Source organism: Schistocerca gregaria, chromosome 2, assembly GCF_023897955.1.
Source record: "Schistocerca gregaria isolate iqSchGreg1 chromosome 2, iqSchGreg1.2, whole genome shotgun sequence".
NCBI lineage: Eukaryota > Metazoa > Arthropoda > Insecta > Orthoptera > Acrididae > Schistocerca > Schistocerca gregaria.
In genome coordinates, this window is record NC_064921.1 from 525,449,726 (window position 1) to 525,474,178 (window position 24,453).

At 37.6% G+C, this 24,453-nt stretch overlaps 1 protein-coding gene across 1 annotated transcript; it reads right to left on the reverse strand.

Moving 5' to 3' along the window:
• Positions 1 to 677: 677 nt before the first annotated feature.
• Positions 678 to 24,450, reverse strand: LOC126330268 (beta carbonic anhydrase 1). Its single transcript, XM_049996344.1, has 5 exons — positions 24,134 to 24,450; positions 23,969 to 24,053; positions 4,365 to 4,504; positions 3,106 to 3,345; positions 678 to 2,327 (listed from the first exon to the last, which is right to left on the reverse strand). The coding sequence occupies exons 1-5, from the start codon at positions 24,224 to 24,226 to the stop codon at positions 2,118 to 2,120; spliced, it is 768 nt and encodes a 255-aa protein (XP_049852301.1). The 5' UTR covers positions 24,227 to 24,450; the 3' UTR covers positions 678 to 2,117.
• Positions 24,451 to 24,453: the final 3 nt, after the last annotated feature.

Consider the following 24,453-nt stretch of genomic DNA (forward strand, 5'->3'; position numbering starts at 1 on the left):
AGTGACTACAAGTCTTTCTACCTTAAACCTTCCAGGCAGACAAAAAATCTGGGTAAGATCTTGCAACCTTATCCTTTGTATGCACTGCTTTTGAGTTATTCAGTACCTCTCCTCCACTTTCTGAATGTCACAAAAGTGAGTAGGGGTTTATGCCTAAATGGCTCAGTCAGTAACAGCATTCTCTGCAATAAGCCAGTTTCCAGGTTTAAATTCCACACCAACACTCAGTTTAAATCTGCCAGGAAGTTTCAATACAGCCCACACTCAGCTGAAGGCTGAAAAACTCCATCTGGAAGCAACCCCTAGGTTTTGCCTATACCATACATCCGCAAATCATAATAAACCAGAATATGCAGGGGAGCATCTGTGGAGTTTGGAAACAAGGAGAAAGGTATTGCAGAATTGAAGCTGACACTATGTCATGAATCATGCCTAAAAACAGTAATGGACAGGAAGAAAGGCAATGTTCAACATTTGAGCTCTGACCCTGCATAAAGTTTTAACTCACAGGAGGTTCTAAACACTAATTTCTTTGATGCCGCGGCATGGATTCATTGCAAATGAAACAAATGTATAGTGCACTCCACATGAGCAAATATAATTAAAACCCACCTTGCATCTTCAATAAATTAATGATTTTTCATGCATCGTGAAATTTTATTCAATATTTTCTAGTATTATGTGCTTTCAGATTTATTCATGACTATTTTTGTTACAAAATTTCTTATGTAATACTTCCTATTTTTGTTACAAAATTTCTTATTCAATATTGAAAATTCATTTAAAATGTCAGTACCAAGTCTTATTAATGCACGTAATCAGAACTGGAAGTTGATTTATTATGTTCCATATGTAACAAAGTACTATTTACATAACATATACTGGTAACAACTCAGTGTACAGCGCCCACAAAAGATTTTGTGGCTAAAATGCACTTCCAGTGTAGAAGGCTCTTCCACTGCATGCTGCTATTGGCAATGTGTTCCTGTCAGTGGCAGCCAACTGGGGGACAGTATAAGATAGACAGTGAGAATCACTGAATCTAATTTTTTCTTTCAGCAGAAGATGCAAATTGACTACATTTGTTTTTGACATGGAGAGTGAGCAGAAAACTGAATATGTTGACAAGTTGATCTGTGGCACAATGCCAGGTATAGGTTGGGCAGGAATGTTGTGAGTTGGTGAAGCCAACAAATCTCAACAGAAAAAACATAACTGTCACAACAGATTAATGAAAAGTGTAGCCCAAAATATAAGCCCATCATTGCAATAACCTACATGTGTGTCTTAATTCCAAGTTTTGCCGAAAATTCTAATGATGAGGTTAAAGTTAACTTTTTGAGTCATCAGTCTTCTGACCAGTTTAATGCCACCAGTCATAAATTCCTCTTCTGTGCCAAACTCTTCATCTCAGAGTAGCACTTGCATCTACATCCTAATAATTCACAGAACACAATACCAACTCATTACATTTACAAACCCTAAGAAATTAAGAATGGGCATTCTGAGCTACTACCAGCAACCAACTCACAATCTGTCAGTTCACTCCTCATCATCCAGCCGGCCGGAGTGGCCGAACAGTTCTAGGCACTCCAGTCCGGAACTGCGCGACCACTACGGTAGCAGGTTCGAATCCTGCCTGGGGCATCAATGTGTGTGATGTTCTAGGTTAGTTAGGTTTTAGTAGTTCTAAGTTCTAGGGGACTGATGACCTCAGAAGTTAAGTCCCATAGTGCTCAGAGCCATTTAAACCTCTTCATCCATCACACCATTTTTTATCAACTGTGGCACACAGTGGAAGAACCAGGTACACCCTAAGTACACTTTTACTGATTTTACAAGTACAGCAATCAGTTTTTACTTAAATGTCATACAGAAGATGACATGTAATTATATTAGTATCCCCAAAATGATGGTATCACATACAATGTTCATTCTCGTCCAAGAATTAGACAATAATGTATGCGTTTTGAGAAATCTTTCCCAGATCCTTTTCCACACATCAGATGTTAGCCTAACACCAAGTAAATCTGTTTAACAATGTGCAGTCATTGTATAACATTATACACAGCAATTTCACAAAGATAAACTCTCACTGAAGTATAGTACGATGGCCATTATGAGTAGTACCTATTCACTTCTTTTATTAGTCCCATGACAGTATGCTCATTTATTTCCACAAAACGTTTGTTTTGCCGACTAAAATAATAGATGTCACCTGTGTATATATCAAACCACAGTGCATGTATGTGCAACTGATGTGTTTCCAAACGTTTCTTGAGGAACCCGTAACTTGCGATGTTCTGTAGTTGCTGGAGACAATTGACCTAAAGTAGAAAAATTGTTCAAGTGAATTATCTAGTCACTAGCAAATGTAAATACTGTGCAATTCAAAGCAAAAACATTTAAAAAGAATTCTTGTGTGATATTACAAATTGTTAACAATGAAGAATTAGAATGAAAGTTAAATGAGGACGACGCTGATTACTATCAGTTATCAAAAACAATGGCTGTACTTAAATTACGGTCTTTGTTTGTGCTTATTGATGATCAGTAATTAGGAATTGTTATGGAGTACATCATCAAACCTGTCACTTTGCATTATTACTTCCATTTCAAGGACTGATGTATTTTTCTAATCACTTTTTGACGACATCTATGACGAAGAGGACAACAGATTCTTTTTTTTCCAATTTTAAACATTTCACAGAAACCGTTATAACCTTCCCAGTACACATATGCATTTGAAACCTAAGTTTAGCTGGGAACAGTCAATAAAGACAAATAACGGCAGGTGTCTGGCAACTGATTCACACAAAACATTTTTACTGGAAAAGTAAAGGATTTATCAAATATCAATAACAGTCTGCTTTTGAGTCATGATAAAATACTAAAATACAGATTAAAACTAAACAGAATCCTAACTAAGTGAGCACAGTTTGTCACAAATATGATGACTGAATACAGTCATCAGACTTTCTACAAAATCCATTTCTAAAATAACCAGTTTATTACTTTGATACCCTACCAAATTAATTTGTATCGCTTAAAACCACACATCTAAATTAAAGTTGTTCACATGAATAATGAAACCACACTACACACCTGTGACAGCTTGTCTTCAATACTGAATTTGTTATCAGGGTCAATATATGCCACAAATTTGCGCATGGGTGTCTCAGCTTGAAATAACAATGGTTGGTGAAATCCTCCAGTCTCCAACTTTTCAAATTTCTTAAGTGATGCATTGGCATGGGCAATAAGCCATGCACGAAGAGGTGATATAAGCCTATTATCCCTTGATGAGAATTCTTCACACTTCAGACGATGCAGCAAATTCATTGCCTTATAAAACCAACCAGACAAAAATAAATAACAAAGAGAGAATTAAAATCATACTACTAGTAAATAATCAAACAACAGAAAGTCCCGGATGGAATAACTGCAATATTATGAAAAGAATAGATCATTACTTGCCATATACAGGAGGTTCTAAGTCACAAACAGACACAAAAGAATAGTAAACATTTAAGCTTTCATACAGAGGTCCTTCTGTGGAAATAGAACATGCATGCATTCAGACAAGCACAACTTTCTCACACACATGGCTGAGGACTTTTTCCCGAAAGCTTAAATTTCCGACAGTCTTTTCACTGCACCTGTCTGCGACTCGACTCTGGCAGTCTTTTCACTGCACCTGTTTGCGACTCAACGCTTCCACTATGTAGTGAGTTGTGATCTATCCTTTTCATAATACTGTCACTAGTAAATAAAGCTAGACAAGGGATTTTTTAAAAAAATCTCGTCAAATCTTCATGAGACATTTCTTATAATTAGTTTAGAAGTTATTTTACTTACTTTCCATCCAGTCATTTTCATAATGGTTACAATTTCAAATTTAGATTAGTAACACACCACATGTCATTACAGAGTTGTGTTCAATATCAGAGAGAAAAAAGTCAAATAGGACATTGGGCAGTCAAGTACATGCATGGTATGATCACACCTTTTGCACAAATTAGTTGAGGAAGAACTTACATTAAGCTGACAAGTTTATGTGTCTTTGATATCCGAGTCCAACATGGTACAACTTTGCCAACTGTCTTGTACACAACAGGGAAACATAGCACTCTGTAGAATTCTTTGCTACATCACAAAAAGTTGTTTCAGAATGTTTATGTACACAATAAGAGTACCAAAATTAACTTTAAATTTACAGTTCTCCTCCGAGTTTAATTCAAGTACTTAATTTTATCCTACATGAAAAGCACAACTGGATGTGTAAAATTAGAACGATGTATTTCACACAGTTATCAAAACCTTACTATTCATGATTAACTATCAATAAATTTAAATGAACTAACCTTGCAATCTGAGTGACCACATACTATAACATGCCTGATGTCATTTATAACACAACCAAGTTCCAATGCTGCTGGTTCAGTAGTTGTAACTTCCTCTGGAAAATTCTGTGAATTTGGTATCACATTACCAGCATTCCGGACTGAAAACAAATAAGTTTCAATTCTGGTGAATCCACAACATAAAAAAACCACTCAGTTTGTCTTGACTTCATCACAGCGTTTAGAGAGAGAAACAAGCAAACCACCAGTTCCTTAAAGAATTGAACAGCCATATATAAAATAGATTCAAACACCTAATTATTTTACAAATATTTAACGTTAAGAAAGTAAGTAAAGAAAAGGTTTGAAAATATGCTTAAAGTTTATTGGAGTCATCATGAAACACTGGATGAACATAGTCTGGGAAATTTGCATTCCATTTCAAGCAAAAGCACATTTCTCATGCATCTCAATGTTTATCACATCATCTGTCCTGAACTGTGTGTTGTACAATGAAATAATTTGCAGGCACCATTTCAGTGGCATATGCAAAGACTGTCTGAAAACTATCTTGCGAATACGGCGGGTGATATGGAAGTAATAAATTAAACATAGTATCAGATGCTGAAGTTTTGCTGTACGAACAACAAAAATGTGGTAAGTCAAACTTTTTTCCTTTCATCATTTTCTGTGGAGTGTTAGCAAGAAAATGTCTCTTAACAATTTGAAACAATGCATAAAGTTTGTTGGAAGTTGCTAAGAGCTATCATTCTAAAATAACAGATGAATACAGTCTGGGTATTTGTGCACCACCAGTTATGCCACCTCAAGACAAACACACAATTTCTAACTGTAATATCTGTCTTACTGCGTTAAACTTCTAACATAAGATTACATATCTTAATGAACAGATTAAGACAGCAATTTAAATTTTTAAATTCAGGCAATAATTATGCAAAATATTGAAAATCAAATTTCTGTTGTCCTGGTAAGCCATTAGGTAGGCAAACTGCAACTGGTTCTGGGTTCCGGGATAGTCACTTTGTAATATAGATTACGGGACATATGCTGGAAAGAAATTTATAAAATAGATATTTCTGATGTAAACTGAAATTCTACCTTAAACATTTTTCTACAGCTCTGACTCATTTTCCCCTGAAACCATATTAAGGGCATAATTCAACATAATCAAGAATAGGAGGTTAGTAACTCCTAGGATCAGAGAATCTTTTGTTAAGAATAGAGAGCTCTACATAATTAAAAGAACCAGCAGTAGCCAAGATTAAAAACTCCACAAGCAAAATTATCAGATTCCTCACTCTTTCATTAAGGTGTGGGCAGTGGGAGGGGCGGAGCTCAAATACTGTGCTCAAAAAATTAAACACTCCAAGAATAACCAAAACGGCCTTGCTGTGCTGGTACTGCGAACGGCTGAAAGCAAGGGGAAACTACAGCCGTAATTTTTCCCGAGGACATGCAGCTTTACTGTATGATTAAATGATGATGGCATCCTCTTGGGTAAAATATTCCGGAGGTAAAATAGTCCCCCATTCGGATCTCCGGGCGGGGACTACTCAGGAGGATGTCGTTATCAGGAGAAAGAAAACTGGCGTTCTACGGATCGGAGCGTGGAATGTCAGATCCCTTAATCGGGCAGGTAGGTTAGAAAATTTAAAAAGGGAAATGGATAGGTTAAAGTTAGATATAGTGGGAATTAGTGAAGTTCGGTGGCAGGAGGAACAAGACTTCTGGTCAGGTGATTACAGGGTTATAAACACAAAATCAAATAGGGGTAATGCAGGAGTAGGTTTAATAATGAATAGGAAAATAGGAATGCGGGTAAGCTACTACAAACAGCATAGTGAACGCATTATTGTGGCCAAGATAGATACGAAGCCCACACCTACTACAGTAGTACAAGTTTATATGCCAACTAGCTCTGCAGATGACGAAGAAATTGAAGAAATGTACGACGAAATAAAAGAAACTATTCAGATAGTGAAGGGAGACGAAAATTTAATAGTAATGGGTGACTGGAATTCGAGTGTAGGAAAAGGGAGAGAAGGAAACATAGTAGGTGAATATGGATTGGGGCTAAGAAATGAAAGAGGAAGCCGCCTAGTAGAATTTTGTACAGAGCACAACTTAGTCATAGGTAACACATGGTTTAAGAATCATGAAAGAAGGTTGTATACGTGGAAGAACCCTGGAGATACTAAAAGGTATCAGATAGATTATATAATGGTAAGACAGAGATTTAGAAACCAGGTTTTAAATTGTAAGACATTTCCAGGGGCAGATGTGGACTCTGACCACAATCTATTGGTTATGACCTGTAGATTAAAACTGAAGAAACTGCAAAAATGTGGGAAATTAAGGAGATGGGACCTGGATAAACTGAAAGAACCAGAGGTTGTACAGAGTTTCAGGGAGAGCATAAGGGAACAATTGACAGGAATAGGGGAAAGAAATACAGTAGAAGAAGAATGGGTAGCTCTGAGGGATGAAGTAATGAAGGCAGCAGAGGATAAAGTAGGTAAAAAGACGAGGGCTGCTAGAAATCCTTGGGTAACAGAAGAAATATTGAATTTAATTGATGAAAGGAGAAAATATAAAAATGCAGTAAATGAAGCAGGCAAAAAGGAATACAAACGTCTCAAAAATGAGATCGAGAGGAAGTGCAAAATGGCTAAACAGGGATGGCTAGAGGATAAATGTAAGGATGTAGAGGCTTATCTCACTAGGGGTAAGATAGATACTGCCTACAGGAAAATTAAAGAGACCTTTGGAGAGAAGAGAACCACGTGTATGAGTATCAAGAGCTCAGATGGCAACCCAGTTCTAAGCAAAGAAGGGAAGGCAGAAAGGTGGAAGGAGTATATAGAAGGTTTATACAAGGGTGATGTACTTGAGGACAATATTATGGAAATGGAAGAGGATGTAGATGAAGACGAAATGGGTGATACGATATTGCGTGAAGAGTTTGACAGAGCACTGAAAGACCTGAGTCGGAACAAGGCCCCCGGAGTAGACAACATTCCATTAGAACTACTGACGGCCTTGGGAGAGCCAGTCATGACAAAACTCTACCAGCTGGTGAGCAAGATGTATGAGACAGGCCAAATACCCTCAGACTTCAAGAAGAATATAATAATTCCAATCCTAAAGAAAGCAGGTGCTGACAGATGTGAAAATTACCGAACTATCAGTTTAATAAGTCACAGCTGCAAAATACTAACGCGAATTCTTTACAGACGAATGGAAAAACTGATAGATGCGGACCTCGGGGACGATCAGTTTGGATTCCGTCGAAATGTTGGAACACGTGAGGCAATACTGACCTTACGACTTATCTTAGAAGAAAGATTAAGAAAAGGCAAACCTACGTTTCTAGCATTTGTAGACTTAGAGAAAGCTTTTGACAATGTTGACTGGAATACTCTTTTTCAAATTCTAAAGGTGGCAGGGGTAAAATACAGGGAGCGAAAGGCTATTTACAATTTGTACAGAAACCAGATGGCAGTCATAAGAGTCGAGGGGCATGAAAGGGAAGCAGTGGTTGGGAAAGGAGTGAGACAGGGTTGTAGCCTCTCCCCGATGTTATTCAATCTGTATATTGAGCAAGCAGTAAAGGAAACAAAAGAAAAATTTGGAGTAGGTATTAAAATTCATGGAGACGAAGTAAAAACTTTGAGGTTCGCCGATGACATTCTAATTCTGTCACAGACGGCAAAGGACTTGGAAGAGCAGTTGAACGGAATGGACAGTGTCTTGAAAGGAGGATATAAGATGAACATTAACAAAAGCAAAACGAGGATAATGGAATGTAGTCCAATTAAATCGGGTGATGCTGAGGGAATTAAGATTAGGAAATGAGACACTTAAAGTAGTAAAGGAGTTTTGCTATTTGGGGAGCAAAATAACTGATGATGGTCGAAGTAGAGAGGATATAAAATGTAGACTGGCAATGGCAAGGAAAGCGTTTCTGAAGAAGAGAAATTTGTTAACATCGAATATAGATTTAAGTGTCAGGAAGTCATTTCTGAAAATATTTGTTTGGAGTGTAGCCATGTATGGAAGTGAAACATGGACGATAACTAGTTTGGACAAGAAGAGAATAGAAGCTTTCGAAATGTGGTGCTACAGAAGAATACTGAAGATAAGGTGGATAGATCACGTAACTAATGAGGAGGTATTGAATAGGATTGGGGAGAAGAGAAGTTTGTGGCACAACTTGACTAGAAGAAGGGATCGGTTGGTAGGACATGTTTTGAGGCATCAAGGGATCACAAATTTAGCATTGGAGGGCAGTGTGGAGGGTAAAAATCGTAGAGGGAGACCGAGAGATGAGTACACTAAGCAGATTCAAAAGGATGTAGGTTGCAGTAGGTACTGGGAGATGAAGAAGCTTGCACAGGATAGAGTAGCATGGAGAGCTGCATCAAACCAGTCTCAGGACTGAAGACCACAACAACAACAAGAATAAGGGAAAAACTATGGTTTCTGTTGCTGATAATAATAAACAGTTTCAGTTTAACTATATTATACACCATGATCCAGAATGGAGTTATGTACTCTGGTGGTATTACATTCACCAAGTTCTTGTGTGACATAAAGCAAGAACTTTCCTGGCATTTCATCAGCACAAGTGGATGACATTGCCAAAGATTCAGTCACCATGGCTTGTGACATACTGTAGTAGAGCCCTCAGTTGGATGTCACCTTCACTTTCACCAATGTCTGAGGGCCTCGTTGTTACTGCTGTAACTCTCCCCTTGTTACCTGCAAACAGTCAGTTGCTGCAGCAGAGGAATATAGGATCACTTTGCCTTGAGGAGCCCTTCTTTCTTACTGCAACTATTGCCATGCTTATGCATTTCAATGGCTTTCCTCGACAAACAGTTGTAGTGGCACTTCTCCACAGCAAGAACTTCCTTGTCAGTGAATGTTATTCCTGGTTGCTCTCTCACTGAGCGAGCTCCACCATAGCTGATATTTATTTTCGATGATCTCAATACTGGTGGGCCATTTGTTCATTCCAACAAGGACTTTAACACATGAACAGTGCGCAGTATATTCTCAACACTGAGTTGGTCCACTTGGTAGTTTGCCAATTTGAGACATACACTGCTCTTCTTGATTGGTTTGTACATAGTCTTTATGCTCTGTGGAATACATGGCCAAGTTTGTCACTCTGTGGCAGAAAGCCACATCTAACATTTCTTCTTTTGATATGTCACTACACCATGTGTTAGGTTCTGTGACACTTGTTATATAATTTGAGGTACAACCATTGTCCCTCAAAATTCATTTCACATGCTGGATCTCATATCTGAGGTGTTAAAGATTGTCTCCAAGAAAATCAGAGAATGGTTAGTACCAGCAGATGGCAAAAATGATACAGTTGCAATGCCTGGAATATACCGCTTACTGCATAGACGTGGACAGTGCCTTGTCTGAATGACCAGATGATCCACCTTACCAAGATTATTATCATAAACAATACTGCAGGGTGGGACAAATTGAGAAACTTTTAACAAGAAAGAAGAAAGCCTCAAGATAAAAGGACCCTTGATTTCTGTACTGGAGTAACTGACTGTTGCAGGTAACAAGTGAAGAACAACAGTGGAAATGATCGGTGAAAAGTCCCTTGGAAAAGGCCTTCAGGTGTTGGAGCAACGGGAACATATAATCTCTGGATGTAGTCTCTACTTCAGCCTAACACCAACAACAGAGGTTCAGTCTTTGTCATCCTTCCATTGGTGCTGGTGAAATGCTGGGCCGGAAAGATCATTAAATGAACATTGGTCAAAAATTCCAAAATGAAAGCCAACACATAATATATCATCAAGTGGCCACAAAAGGCTCAAATATTTGGTATAATTCCAGAAATCCAAAATCCTTAACAACTCAAACAGAAATTATAAACATAACTCACTAGCCACTCTCTCCATAAATATCTGAGTTCCTGAATTCAGGGAGCGAGAAGTTCTGTTAACTAGATGACAAGTAGCAGTGTTCGTTATGAAGCTGAATTACAAGTAGTATTATACTGTAAATAGGACTCAACACTTGTTGTTGTGGTCTTCAGTTCTGAGACTGGTTTGATGCAGCTCTCTATGCTACTCTATCCTGTGCAAGCTTCTTCATCTCCCAGTACCTACTGCAACCTACATCCTTCTGAATCTGCTTTGTGTATTCATTTCTTGGTCTCCCTCTACGACTTTTACCCTCCATGCTGCCCTCCAATACTAAATTGGTGATCCCTTGATGCCTCATAACATGTCCTACCAACCGATCCCTTCTTCTAGTCAAGTTGTGCCACAAACTTCTCTTCTCCCCAATCCTATTCAATACCTCCCCATTAGTTATGTTATCTACCCATCTAATTTTCAGCATTCTTCTGTAGCACCACATTTCGAAAGCTTCTATTCTCTTCTTGACTAAACTATTTATCGTCCATGTTTCACTTCCATACATGGCTACACTCTATACAAATACTTTCAGAAACGACATCCTGACACTTAAATCTATACTCGATGTTAACAAATTTCTCTTCTTCAGAAACACTTTCCTTGCCATTGCCAGTCTACATTTTATATCCTCTCTACTTCGACCATCATCAGTTATTTTACTTCCTAAATAGCAAAACTCCTTTACTACTTTAAGTGTCTCATTTCCTAATCTAATTCCCTCAGCATCACCCAAGTTAACTCTACTACATTCCATTATCCTCATTTTGCTTTTGTTGATGTTCATCTTATATCCTCCTTTCAAGACACTGTCCATTCCATTCAACAGCTCTTCCAAGTCCTTTGCTGTCTCTGACAGAGTTACAATGTCATCGGCGTACCTCAAAGTTTTTATTTCTTCTCCATGGATTTTAATACCTACTCCAAATTTTTCTTTTGTTTCCTTTACTGCTTGCTCAATATACAGATTGCATAATGTGGGGGATAGGCTACAAGCCTGTCTCACTCTCTTCCCAACCACTGCTTCCCTCTCATGCCCCTCGACTCTTCTAACTGCCACCTGGTTTCTGTACAAATTGTAAATAGCCTTTCAGTCCCTGTATTTTACCCCTGCCACCTTCAGAATTTGAAAGAGAGTATTCCAGTCAACATTGTCAAAAGCTTTCTCTAATCTACAAGTGGTAGAAACGTAGGTTTGCCTTTCCTTAATCTAGCACTTACAGTTGTACAAAAAAATTTTTCTTTGAAACACACCAGTGTAATCAAATAAATATAATATCCCTAACAGCAGATAAACATCAACTATGCAGTAAAACTAAGGAAGCAGCAGCTTTTTTACGAAGTTACATGATTAAATTTGGGTCACTGAAGTGTGAATAGCTTTAAGCAGTTTAATGACAGGTTACTGTTATATTCAGTTTCTACAATGTCATTGTCTTACATTAAAGTAAATCATGACTCATTCCACATCTATGATGGTTCTCCATTTGATAGGATATGGAACATGATGGATGAACAAACAAATGAATGACGGAAGGAAGGAATAATCTCTCTCTCTCTCTCTCTCTCTCTCTCTCTCTCTCTCTCTCTCTCTCACACACACACACACACACACACACACACACACACACACACACACACACACACACAAACCTCAACTTGTATGGATTGTGACCTATTACCTGATATCTATCTTTAACTATCAATATGAAAAACTAACCCAGTATAAACAACAGGGGCAGAACTGAATTACAACTTCACCCATTAGCTTGATTTTTAGACCTACGCTCACACTTAGACAAAGTTAGGAAAAAACAGTACTGCTGCAAATGGTACCAAGCACCTAGCACAACATATACCACACAAAGAAATTATTGCCAGCACCAGAATTATATCTTGTTTTAATATCATTACTGTCTAGTATATTTTGATTTCCACAGAAGATGGCCACCGCGACAGTCACCGCATGAAACGGTTCTAAGTTTAGATGGCTTTTCTTCATGAGCAAGTTGTTACAGATAGCCACATACATCTGAAGTGTTTAGTACTGCAGTAAATTACTGGTAAAATCTATACTTCATAAAGTATGCAAAAGACCATCTTCAAAGTTAACTTGCAGCTAAGGACTATGCATCTGTTGTGCAATGCTAAAAGTCTATGACATTGGCCACTCAATCAAATACTGCAGGAAAACATACATTATTGGTGCAAATGTGGGAAACAAGGTCACAAACTCACATGAAACTGCATAAATAAAATAGCTGCCTCCTCTCTAATGGGTACAAATCATTGCTGAAGACAGGTATATTTCTTGATTGCATGAAAGTGGCGAAAGCTGTCCCAATCTTTAAGAAGGGTGAGAAAAGTAATGTGGGAAACTACAGATCTATATCACTGTTACACGTGTTTGGTAAGCTTCTGAAGAGACTAAGCTATCACAGATTAATAAACTTTCTGGAAAAGAACGAAATCCTCTCAGATGCCCAGCAAGGTGTCAGGAAAACTAAATCCACAACAACAGGAAAATATAAGTACATATATCCCACCACAGATGCTCTAGACAAAATACAAAATGTAGCTGAGACCTTCCTAGATTTATCAAAGGCATTTGACGTCACTACTCGACAAACTGCGGTCATGTGGTATCAGAAGTTGGTTTGACAGAAGTAATCTGATGGTCAATACAAAGAAAAGAAACTTCCTAAACTTCTGCCTGATAACCACAAAATTTATGCCTAATATGCAACTACTTAGGGAATTTGATTAGGAAATGAGACTCTTAAAGTAGTAAAGGAGTTTTGCTATTTGGGGAGCAAAATAACTGATGATGAACGAAGTAGATAGGATATAAAATGCAGACTGGCAATGGCAAGGAAAGCGTTTCTGAACAAGAGAAATTTGTTAACATCGAGTATAGATTTAAGTGTCAGGAAGTCGTTTCTGAAAGTATTTGTATGGAGTGCAGCCATGTATGGAAGTGAAACATGGACGATAAATAGTTTGGACAAGAAGAGAATAGAAGCTTTCGAAATGTGGTGCTACAGAAGAATGCTGAAGAGTAGATGGGTAGATCACTTAACTAATGAGGAGGTATTGAATAGAATTGGAGAGAAGAGAAATTTGTGGCACAACTTGGCTAGAAGAAGGGATCAGTTGGTAGAACATGTTCTGAGGCATCAAGGGATCACCCATTTAGTATTGGAGGGCACCACGGAGGGTAAAAATCGTAGAGGGAGACCAAGAAATGAATACACTAAGCAGATTCAGAAGGATGTAGGTTACAGTAGGTACTGGGAGATGAAGAAGCCTGCACAGGATAGAGTTGCATGGAGAGCTGCATCAAACCAGTCTCAGGACTGAAGACCACAACAACAACATACAACTACATGGCTCTTTAACATTCCCCACATCAGAAGCAAGATTTTTTAGGCCTGTGGGTCTAGGATGCATTAAAGTGGGAAACACACATGAACAAAATGAACTGTAAACTGAACCAAGTGCGCTATGCCTTTCTATGTGCAATTTCATAGTGTACTGCAGTATGGTATCACATTCAGGGGAGACACAGCAAAGACATTCTCCTCAGCCAGAAGACAGCTGTGAGAATAATTAACAAGGCAAAGCCAACTGACAGCTACAGATCTCTTGCCCAAAGTTCACTCATTCTCTTGGCAGTCTCTACATTTTAGGAACATGTAAGTTTGTAAAAAAGTAATTTTACTAAACTCAACAAAAATGTGAATGTTCATGGTACAATATAAATAACAAATATGTGTACCTCCACCTTCAAAAAGTCACCATTTAACCAAGGCATCCAATTATACTACAACTGAAAGCAGAAATAAGGAACAGGTAGACTCTGCTTTTGCTTATTAAGACTCTGAAAAATATTTCTGCCTGATCATTGCTTTTACATAGTATCTGAATTTTTGGTCCACATGTGTGAAATATATATGAAATCAATTGCAGAAATGAATTTTGTGCAAAAAGTAATCAGTAATGTAAAATAGTTTTTTGTTTATGCCACCTATAAACATGCAAACTGTGTACTCTACTTTAATAATGCCAACACGGCAGGCATTTTGTATGTATGTGAGAAAGAAATGCAATTAAAATAATTAATAACTATGTAAAATCATGTCTGTACATTCCCATCACATCACCTAATATCATCAAACTATCACATCATGCTATGAATTGTCCAACATCAGTTGTATATTTGAGCATCACAATGTGCATGTCTTGTACAAAAATGAGTCAAAGGACAAATAGATAAATAGATAAATAAATAAATGTATGAGGAACAATAGTGAGCCTAAGCTGAGCCTTGGGAAACCCCATACACGATTTCCCCTTAGTCAGAACAATGTCCCCAGGCTACATTGGCAGAATTATGGAATATAGCTATCTGCATTCTTTTGATTAGATATGACATCATGCACTGGTTGGATGTACCATCATTCCCACAAAACTTCAATTTATCTACATCTACATCAATACTGTGCAAAAAACCACACGATAGCACATACGATTCACATGGTAAAATGTCATAGAGGGGTCACAGAAAATACCAATTGGTGCTATTTATTATTTAACGCTTGTAAAATTTGGCGAGTGAACATGTAAATAGCATTCTCAGTTCTGAAACCCAAAACAGAATTTGTTGAGGATATTATTGTTGAACAGGTGAGATACTATTCTAGAATACATCACCTTCTCAAAAATTTTGGAAAATAATGTCAGCAGTGAAACACATCAGCAGTTATTGACATCTCTAGTATCACTTTTCTTATGGAGGGGTTTGACAATGGCTTATTCCAATCTCTGGAAAAATGCCTCAAGCTAGTGAAACATTACACATTTCATATAAGACAGAGCTTAATGGGGAAAAATCTTTAGTACTCTATTGGAAACACCATCAAAATCAGATGTGTTTTTATTTTTGAGAGACTGAATATTTTTCTTAATTACAGAATGAGAAGTTAGTGACACATTCATACAACTGGAATCCTATCAGAGTTGATTTTTCAACATACTGCTGTTATTTTTCTCCCTGTGCTTCCACTATATTCAAGAAATTAGTACTGAATATATTTGCTATCTGAGAGTCGTCATTTACAACCCTTCCATTCAGTTCAATAGGGATGATATCCTGTTCTGTGGCTTGTTGTCCTGTCTCCCATTTCACTACATTCCATAACCCACCTCCGTACTGTGGTCACTAACACATACTTGTGCAGTGGTGCTCAACCTGGCCAGCAAGGGAAGGAGAGGAGGTGGAGTGAGTCATTCCATGTCAAATCAACACAACTATTTTACCTCACCCTCTTAGATTTTTCTGAAAGTTGGTAGACTTATAGTGGCACTGAGACTAATAAAAATACCAAATTTCAATTTTTTTATCTCAATCCATTCCTGAAATATGGCTATGTAAACTTTTCAAAAACCAGTCAAAATGTGTGAATGGACTTAACTATCCTAGGAGCTGTCCTAATTGAGAGAGAGAACTGAGAAAGGTGTCATTTTGCAGCATTTTGCATGCTCTTTCCAGCGACAGAAAAAAAACATAGCTTATAATTAATAACCTTATTCAAAATACTAATTAATATTTTCATTTATTTTTTTTACAAAAAGTACATAATTGAAAATTTTGAAAATATTTCCATAACTACTTCATACTGTTGTAAATCACATGGCAAAATATAAATATGAGATGATGATGGGTTCATTATTTAAAAAAAAAAAAAAAAAAAAAAAAAAATCCGCACTCTTGTTTTTCATTTACGGCCATAGTTTGACCAAATTGACCTTTAAGGTAGTACGCCAGTAGAGGACTGTATACATAGGGCTTGATGTCTGCACAATAATTCAGAGACTGGAGCCATTGTTGAGATGATGTAGTCTGCATTGTTACCTTCTAAGGCTTTGTGTGTCTACATCATTATTGTGATTTGTGGTTTTAGTGCAAATCAATTGTTACCTCTGTGTTGACCAGTCTGTATCTATTATATTTAATAGTTCATTTTCAAGTAAATCTATACATTGAAAGGCAGTTTATAAGTGGTTTTTGTATAAATATGGAACCAAGTAAAAAGTGCAGTGCTATAAGAGTGCAGTGTTGTAATCCATTGAAGAAGTCAAATCATTTTGTTAGAGACAGAAAAAAAACTGAGATATGTCACAACACGGATGTCCAAATCATTTTCCTAAAATACCAAGTGGTGCCAAGATTTGTGATAAATGTAGGAAAGATGTAACCAAATTGAAAAATACACCAGAGCCCATCAGTGATGAAAGTGTTGAAGAAGAATCTTCTGGATCAGAGATAATCATCTGAGACCAAGACCCTGACTTCACTCCAACTTCAGTAGCTTTAAAACATTTAACACAACACTTCAAAAACTAGGTGAGTCCCCAATTGACAAGAGAAAATTAACATCTAGGTGTTACACCAAAACAAAAGTGAAGAAAATCTCATCAATGGCACGTAAACTTTTTGTTGCTCCTGAAACTTCTCCGTCAGATAGCGTTTCTGATGAATCCGTTCTTGAAAATCTTAAAAGAAACTATAATGCTCATAATTACATTGTTTGGCAGTTCAAAAAAAATTTTGAAAGAAAAAGGATTCATGGAAGGTCCAAACCCCAAACCAGGAAAGTGTTTACCAACAGAAACTGTCAAAACAAAATTTTGCCATTGATTTACAATAGTATGAAGTAGTTATGGAAATAATTTGAAAATTTTTCAATTATGTACTTTTTGTAAAAAAATTAAATCAAAATATTAACTAGTATTTTGAAAAGGGTTATTAATTTGAAACTATTTTTTTGTATATCCCTGGAAAGAGCATGCAAAATGACACCTTACCCAGTTCTCTTGCTCAATTAGGGCAGCTCCTAGGCCAATTTAAAAAAAGTCCATTCACACATTTTTGGCTGGTTTTTTGAGAAGTTTACATAGCCACATTTCAGGAATGGTTTGAGATAAAAAATTGAAATTTGGTATTTTTCTTAGTCTCAGTGCCCACTATAAGTATACCAATGTTCAGCAAAATCTAAGAGGGTGAGGTAAAATAGGTGTGTTGATTTCCCTTGGAATGACTCTTGTTTTTGAGTAACAGGTATCTGTACATAGCTAAATTTAACACAATGGGTACTAACAATAATTTTGAAACAACTTTCTATAAAATACACATTAACACTAACCTGAGAAGAAAATGAAGTTTTGAGTTGAAGGCAGTTTCCCAATAAATTGTCTTGGAACTTCACATATTACATTTTAATAAAGCTGACTGGGTTTGGTTTACATCACCTTCATTAAGAATGTATGTTCTCCCTGTCGGAGTAAATGGATTCACTTTTGTGAGAACATCCACAACTGACACCCACAGGACACCTGCATGTGCAGGATAAGAGAATGACTTAGCTGGTCCATGTGGATGAAGAAAAGTTATTTTCAGTTCATCAAGTTCTTCGTTTTTTTCTAAAATGTACCCAAGCCACCAGTTTCTGCCATATACAGTGGTGACATAGCCTGATACATCTTGTAACTTCAGTTTGTCTGGTGATGTAGTTACTTCCCTCTCTCAACTCTGCATATCACCTGAGAAGTATTTGACTATTAATTTTGATGTAGTGTTGGGAATGAAAGCGTGAAATTCGTGTGTTACTTTGATTGTCAATTCCCCTTCAAGTCAGCTTTTTAAGACTATTTCTGAAGCAGCGTAGTCCTCTTGAGTGCAATATTCAAAAATCAACATTTGTGATATTATCTACTGCAGTTTGGATCTGATTTTGGTATGGCCTTTGCAAACTTGCATGAGCTGCCAGTCTCTTTACTGGACTCCCTACTCCATCACAAGGCCCTTTCCCATGTGCTGTGGCTGAAAAGTGCCACTCAGCTTTTTTATGTTGAAGTCTTCCTCATGAAGGTGAAGGTTCAGGAAGTTTTTCTTATTTTTATACTGAGCGACAGAACCATCAGAATAATAGTATATCTTTTTTGGAGTCTTTTGAAATTTATTTGTTACATATGAAATTAGCTTCTTTTGAAAGGTGTAAACCACAGTTGTATTGTGCTCCAGGCAATCAGAAACAATGACAAAGCTCATATGCTCAATTTTGCCTTCCTGTTCGTAATATATAACAAAAGGATGAATGGTAATCTGTTGTCTTGTCCAGTGGAAACTCTGAGCTTCATCCTGTAGAACTATACTATAATTTTCTGAAAAATCACATATGACAACAAATTCATATTCCATAAGGTTTTCTCTTGTGGAGTTAAGGAATGTTCGTTGTTGCTTGGCAATGAAGTCATGCCGAATCAAAGTCAACATCTTACTACATACTAAATCTATGAATTCTTCAGAAGTTTTCTGAACAATTTCCAGATTACATCGGTCAACTGACATCCACTGTCGGAACTGAACTTGTTCAATTAAGTTTTCATGAAAAGAGTCTTAAAATTTTACGTATGACAGTTTCTCCTGGGCAGTATTCACAGTTTCCCATGTTCCAATCAACTGATGATGGGTTGCAAAGCATTTTTGCAATGCACTGCTTATAATTTTTAAGCTGCTGTTTGTTACTGTATTTAGTTTGACATTTTCTATCATTAATTTTAAGTTTTGATGAGTTGTGCACACACAGACAGTGTGTGTGTGTGTGTGTGTGTGTGTGTGTGTGTGTGCTACTCTGGCCAGCTACTACACAATGCTTTGGTCACAACACAGCAGATTTAGAGAAACCTATTTTTATGTTAGGAAACTTGTCTTTAAAATGCATGTAAGCTTCTTTAATGTTCCACAAAATAAGTCTTTTTGATATTTTTGTTTTATTTCCACTTGCTTCTGTAATTGTCACACAATCTTTAATACCTGGCATTGCCCTGCTAACTTCATCATTTACATAAAATGAATGTACAGTTTTGACAGTTTCTGTTGGTAAACACTTCCTTGGTTTTGGGTTTGGACCTTCCATGAATCCTCTCTCTTTAAAAAATTTTTTTGGACTGCCTAAAAATGTAATTAGGAGCATTAAATTCCCTCATTATTTTCCTGACACTCCGCTTTTCAGGCAAACTTGTAAGAATCATTAGTTTTTTTCTCTACTTATAGAATTTTTAAAGTTTCTTTTAAGATTTTCAAGAACGGATTCATCAGTATCTGACAAAGAAGTTTCAGGAGCAACAAAAAGTTTATGTCTATCACTGGAAAGAGCATGCAAAATGACACCTTTCCCTGTTCTCTAGCTCAATTAGGACAGCTCCTAGGGCAATTTTAAAAAAGTCCATTCACACATTTTTGTCCAGTTTTTGAAAAGTTTACATGACCATATTTCAGGAATGGTTTGAGGTAAAAAATTGAAATTTGGTATTTTTTTAGCTTCAGCACTCACTGTAAGTATACCAACTTTCAGCAAAATCTAAGAGGGTGAGTTAAATTTTTTTTTTAAAGTGTGTTGATTTGACATGGAATGACTTGAGTAAAGATCCTAATCATTAGACTTTGTGCCAATGTCCTTTTTTAAATACTGAACCTCTCAGCAGTGTCTCATGAAGTGAGGGCATATGACACTGTTGATGGTGATCTGTCCATCGTATGGAAACGTTTAACTTGGTGGCCCCCCTTGGTGCTATTCACAGAGAGTAGACTGTAAGGTACTTTAATCCCTCTAGTAGTCCATGGCCTTATTTTTTCAAGGCTAGTTAATGTCCTTTCTGATTAGCTTTTGGTGAATGCTATTTTCAGTTTATCATAGAATAGATTAAATTTTACTTTACCATTTGGTTCATTATAAATTTCATACTAGGTCATCTCTTGCAACTATGTTTAAAAAACATTTGTCATGGTGTCATAAATTATTGTAATTTATTTCCACTGAGGAGTGCCTATACTATAATGATGATGATGAAGTCCCATACTCCTTGACAGAGCATAGGGGAACAATGCAGGAGACCCACACCGCCATACTAGGCAAGGTCGTAGTGGAGGTGGTTTGCCATTGCCTTCCTCCGACTGTAATGGATAAGGCAATATATTATTTATTCTAATTAACTGTGTATCATGATCTGAGGAAGATTTGTTACAGGGTAACAGTTATTTTCTTGCTTTCAGTTCCATCTAAGAAAACAATATCAGTTAGGGGTTCTACTGTGTTTACCCACCCACGTTGGAACCTTAATTAGTAAGATCAAATTGTAAGGTCCAAATAATATTTTCAGGTCTTTTTTCCTTTGAGAACATTTATAAGCAAGGTCGTAAGAGATGGGAAAGAGCCACCATGGTACAACAACCGAGTTAGAAAACTGCTGCGGAAGCAAAGGGAACTTCACAGCAAACATAAACATAGCCAAAGCCTTGCAGACAAACAAAAATTACGCGAAGCGAAATGCAGTGTGAGGAGGGCTATGCGAGAGCCTTTCAATGAATTCGAAAGTAAAGTTCTATGTACTGACTTGGCAGAAAATCCTAAGAAATTTTGGTCCTATGTCAAAGTGGTAGGTGGATCAAAACAAAATGTCCAGACACTCTGTGACCAAAATGGTACTGAAACAGAGGATGACAGACTAAAGGCCGAATTACTAAATGTCTTCTTCCAAAGCTGTTTCACAGAGGAAGACTGCACTGTGCTTCCTTCTCTAGATTGTCGCACAGTTGACAAAAGATAGATATCGAAGTAGACGACAGAGGGATAGAGAAACAATTAAAATCACTCAAAAGAGGAAAGGCCACTGGTCCTGATGGAATACCAGTTCGATTTTACACAGTACGCGAAGGAACTTGCCCCCCTTCTTGCAGCGGTGTACCGTAGGTCTCTAGAAGAGCGAAGCGTTCCAAAGGATTGGAAAAGGGCACGGTCATCACCGTTTTCAAGAAGGGACGTCGAACAGATGTGCAGAACTATAGACCTATATCTCTAACGTCGATCAGTTGTAGAATTTTGGAATACGTATTATGTTCGAGTATAATGACTTTTCTGGAGACTAGAAATCTACTCTGTAGGAATCAGCATGGGTTTCAAAAAAGACGGTCGTGTGAAACCCAGCTCGCGCTATTCGTCCCCGAGACTCAGAGGGCCTTAGACACGGGTTCACAGGTAGATGCCGTGTTTCTTGACTTCCGCAAGGCGTTTGACACAGTTCCCCACAGTCGTTTAATGAAAAAAGTAAGAGCATACGGACTATCAGATCAATTGTGTGATTGGATTGAGGAGTTCCTAGATAACAGAATGCAGCATGTCATTCTCAATGGAGAGAAGTCTTCCGAAGTAAGAGTGATTTCAGGTGTGCCGCAGGGGAGTGTCATATGACCGTTGCTATTCACAATATACATAAATGACCTGGTGGATGACATCGGAAGTTCACTGAGGCTTTTTGCAGATGATGCTGTGGTGTATCGAGAGGTTGCAACAATGGAAAATTGTCCTGAAATGGAGGAGGATCTGCAGCGAATTGACGCATGGTGCACGGAATGGCAATTGAATCTCAATGTAGACAAGTGTAATGTGATGCGAATACATAGAAAGATAGGACCCTTATCATTTAGCTACAAAATAGCAGGTCAGCAACTGGAAGCAGTTAATTCCATAAATTATCTGGGAGTACTCATTAGGAGTGATTTAAAATGGAATGATCATATAAAGTTGATCATCGGTAAAGCAGATGCCAGACTGAGATTCATTGGAAGAATCCTAAGGAAATGCAATCCGACAACAAAGGAAGTAGGTTACAGTACGCTTGTTCGCCCAATGCTTGAATACTGCTCAGCAGTGTGGGATCCGCACCAGGTAGGGTTGATAGAAGAGATAGAGAAGATCCAACGGAGAGCAGCACGCTTCGTTACAGGATCATTTAGTAATTGCGAAAGCAGTACGGAGATGATAGATAAACTCCAGTGGAAGACTCTGCAGGAGAGACGCTCAGTAGCTCGGTACGGGCTTTTGTTAAAGTTTCGAGAACATACCTTCACCGAAGAGTCAAGCAGTATATTGCTCCCTCCTACATATATCTCGCGAAGAGACCATGAGGATAAAATCAGAGAGATTAGAGCCCACACAGAGGCATACCGACAATCCTCCTTTCCACTAACAATACGAGACTGGAATAGAAGGGAGAACCGATAGAGGTAGTCAGGGTACCCTCCGCCACACACCGTCAGGTGGCTTGCGGAGTATGGATGTGGATGTAGATAAGTCACCAATGACTATTAATTGCTTGCTACTGCCAGAAGTAGCACAGTATGAAATCCAGATTCCCCAAACAGCTAAAAGTTTCAAAGGGAGAGATCTATATACAGTAATTTCAAAGGGAGGGATCTATATACAGTAACAATTAAAACTGAACTGTTTTTCAGTATTAATCCACAAGTACATACTTCTGTGTGCCGATCACTACAAAATCCACTTCATTGCAAAGTTTCTGAACATCTCTTTATAGCCTATATGAAAAAACTCCTCCTTTTCTGACATTATTTCTGCATGAGTAAGCTGCTGGAATGTAATATTTTGTGAGAGATTATCTGGTGCTCAGATACGAACAGGATGTCTATCTTTTCAAAGCTCTCTGAATTTTCCAAATGTTCTGAGTTTTTGCTCCATCTAATGACACCATGACTGACAGGACAGTAAACCCTGATCTTCCTTCCTTTGTCCAAAACAGAAGAATGAGGGACAAGACCAGTATACAACATGATAATGCATCAACAGACAGAATGTTATACAAATCTCAAGAAATGTCACTAATGTGAAAACATTGCCAAAACAAAAACCAACAACTAACAGAACTCCATTGATACAGGAAGTTTTGGTACGATTACTCTTGTTTTAACTGCTTCAAACATATCAAACAATTAAAAAGAAAACCTGTCTGAAGACTTTTGTTGCCAACTCTCAGCCAATGTACAACCTTCCAATCTAATCAAAACTTCTGGCTGCACTACAGCCTGTCAACACAACTTTTACAAAAAAGAAAAAGGAGGGGGGCAGAGTTAATTCACAATCACATCATTAAGTTACATAACTTAGACCTCAGGCTATACTACAACTCAGTCTCACCACAAACTGAACAAAACAAGAAAACAATAGTGCAGCTGGTGACATCACTTATCAGACCACAATGACATTATCATAATATTCAATACACATGCTATTTCCAGTAGAAATTTTATAGTCTCTCCACTTTATCACCCACAAGGACAGCATACTGCCTGAACACAACCGATAGATACAAGTCATCACACTGACTATATAATATAGTGTCATGCACAAGAAATATACCGATGTATCTTGTTTTTCACTAGACCACAGGGAGAGAGAGTACATATAGTAGAGTACCTGTAGCTCTAAATTCATATTTTACATCATTCAGCATGCTTGAAGATCTCCTTCCTGAGGAGTTCTACTGAATACAATGTAAAAGCAATGAATGAATATGAAAGACAGGCCAACTTGAGCTTGACCAGAAATAGTCAGCCCCTCATAGCTTTCACAATATTACACATTAATAAATGCGTATTATAATTCAGATGGTAGTCTTATAGTATTGTGAGTAATGACATAAAAATGAGCGTTTTAATTTACTGTTCCACTTGTACACGAATGTCTGTTAAAATAAAAATACCTTATTAAAGAGTCTGGCAGAATTAAATTACCTTACCAACAAACATGTCGCCGATATTTGTCTCGGTGAAGCGCGTTGGAATCATTCGGCTGTCCATGCAAGTAAAAAATACTGCTTTGGGCTACAATCAAAAAAAAAAATTCTAGCGTTACTGAGGCTGCATTTTAAAAGACAAGTGTATTCAGTTGTAAGAATACATGCCTCTGGATTATCCCTGACTCTCTGAAACTGTTCTACCATTGTTTTCCGGTCAGTCGCTCTGTACTTCATTATACCTCGCAAAATCCTGTCCATCGTTACATGGATTATGTCAGCGCCTTACAGGCGCCGGCGTTCTATCATGAGCCTGAAGCGTGGTATTGAGACATGCGTGTATTTGAGTTTGGTCTCTCGTGATGATACGGCACTGACATTGAAACTGCTTTCACCTTCTCAAACTGCACGCGTCACTCGCTTCGCACAGAACAGTTGTGTTTGTTTATTCACAGTGCTTGTCATCACGCAAGGTCGCCAACATACCT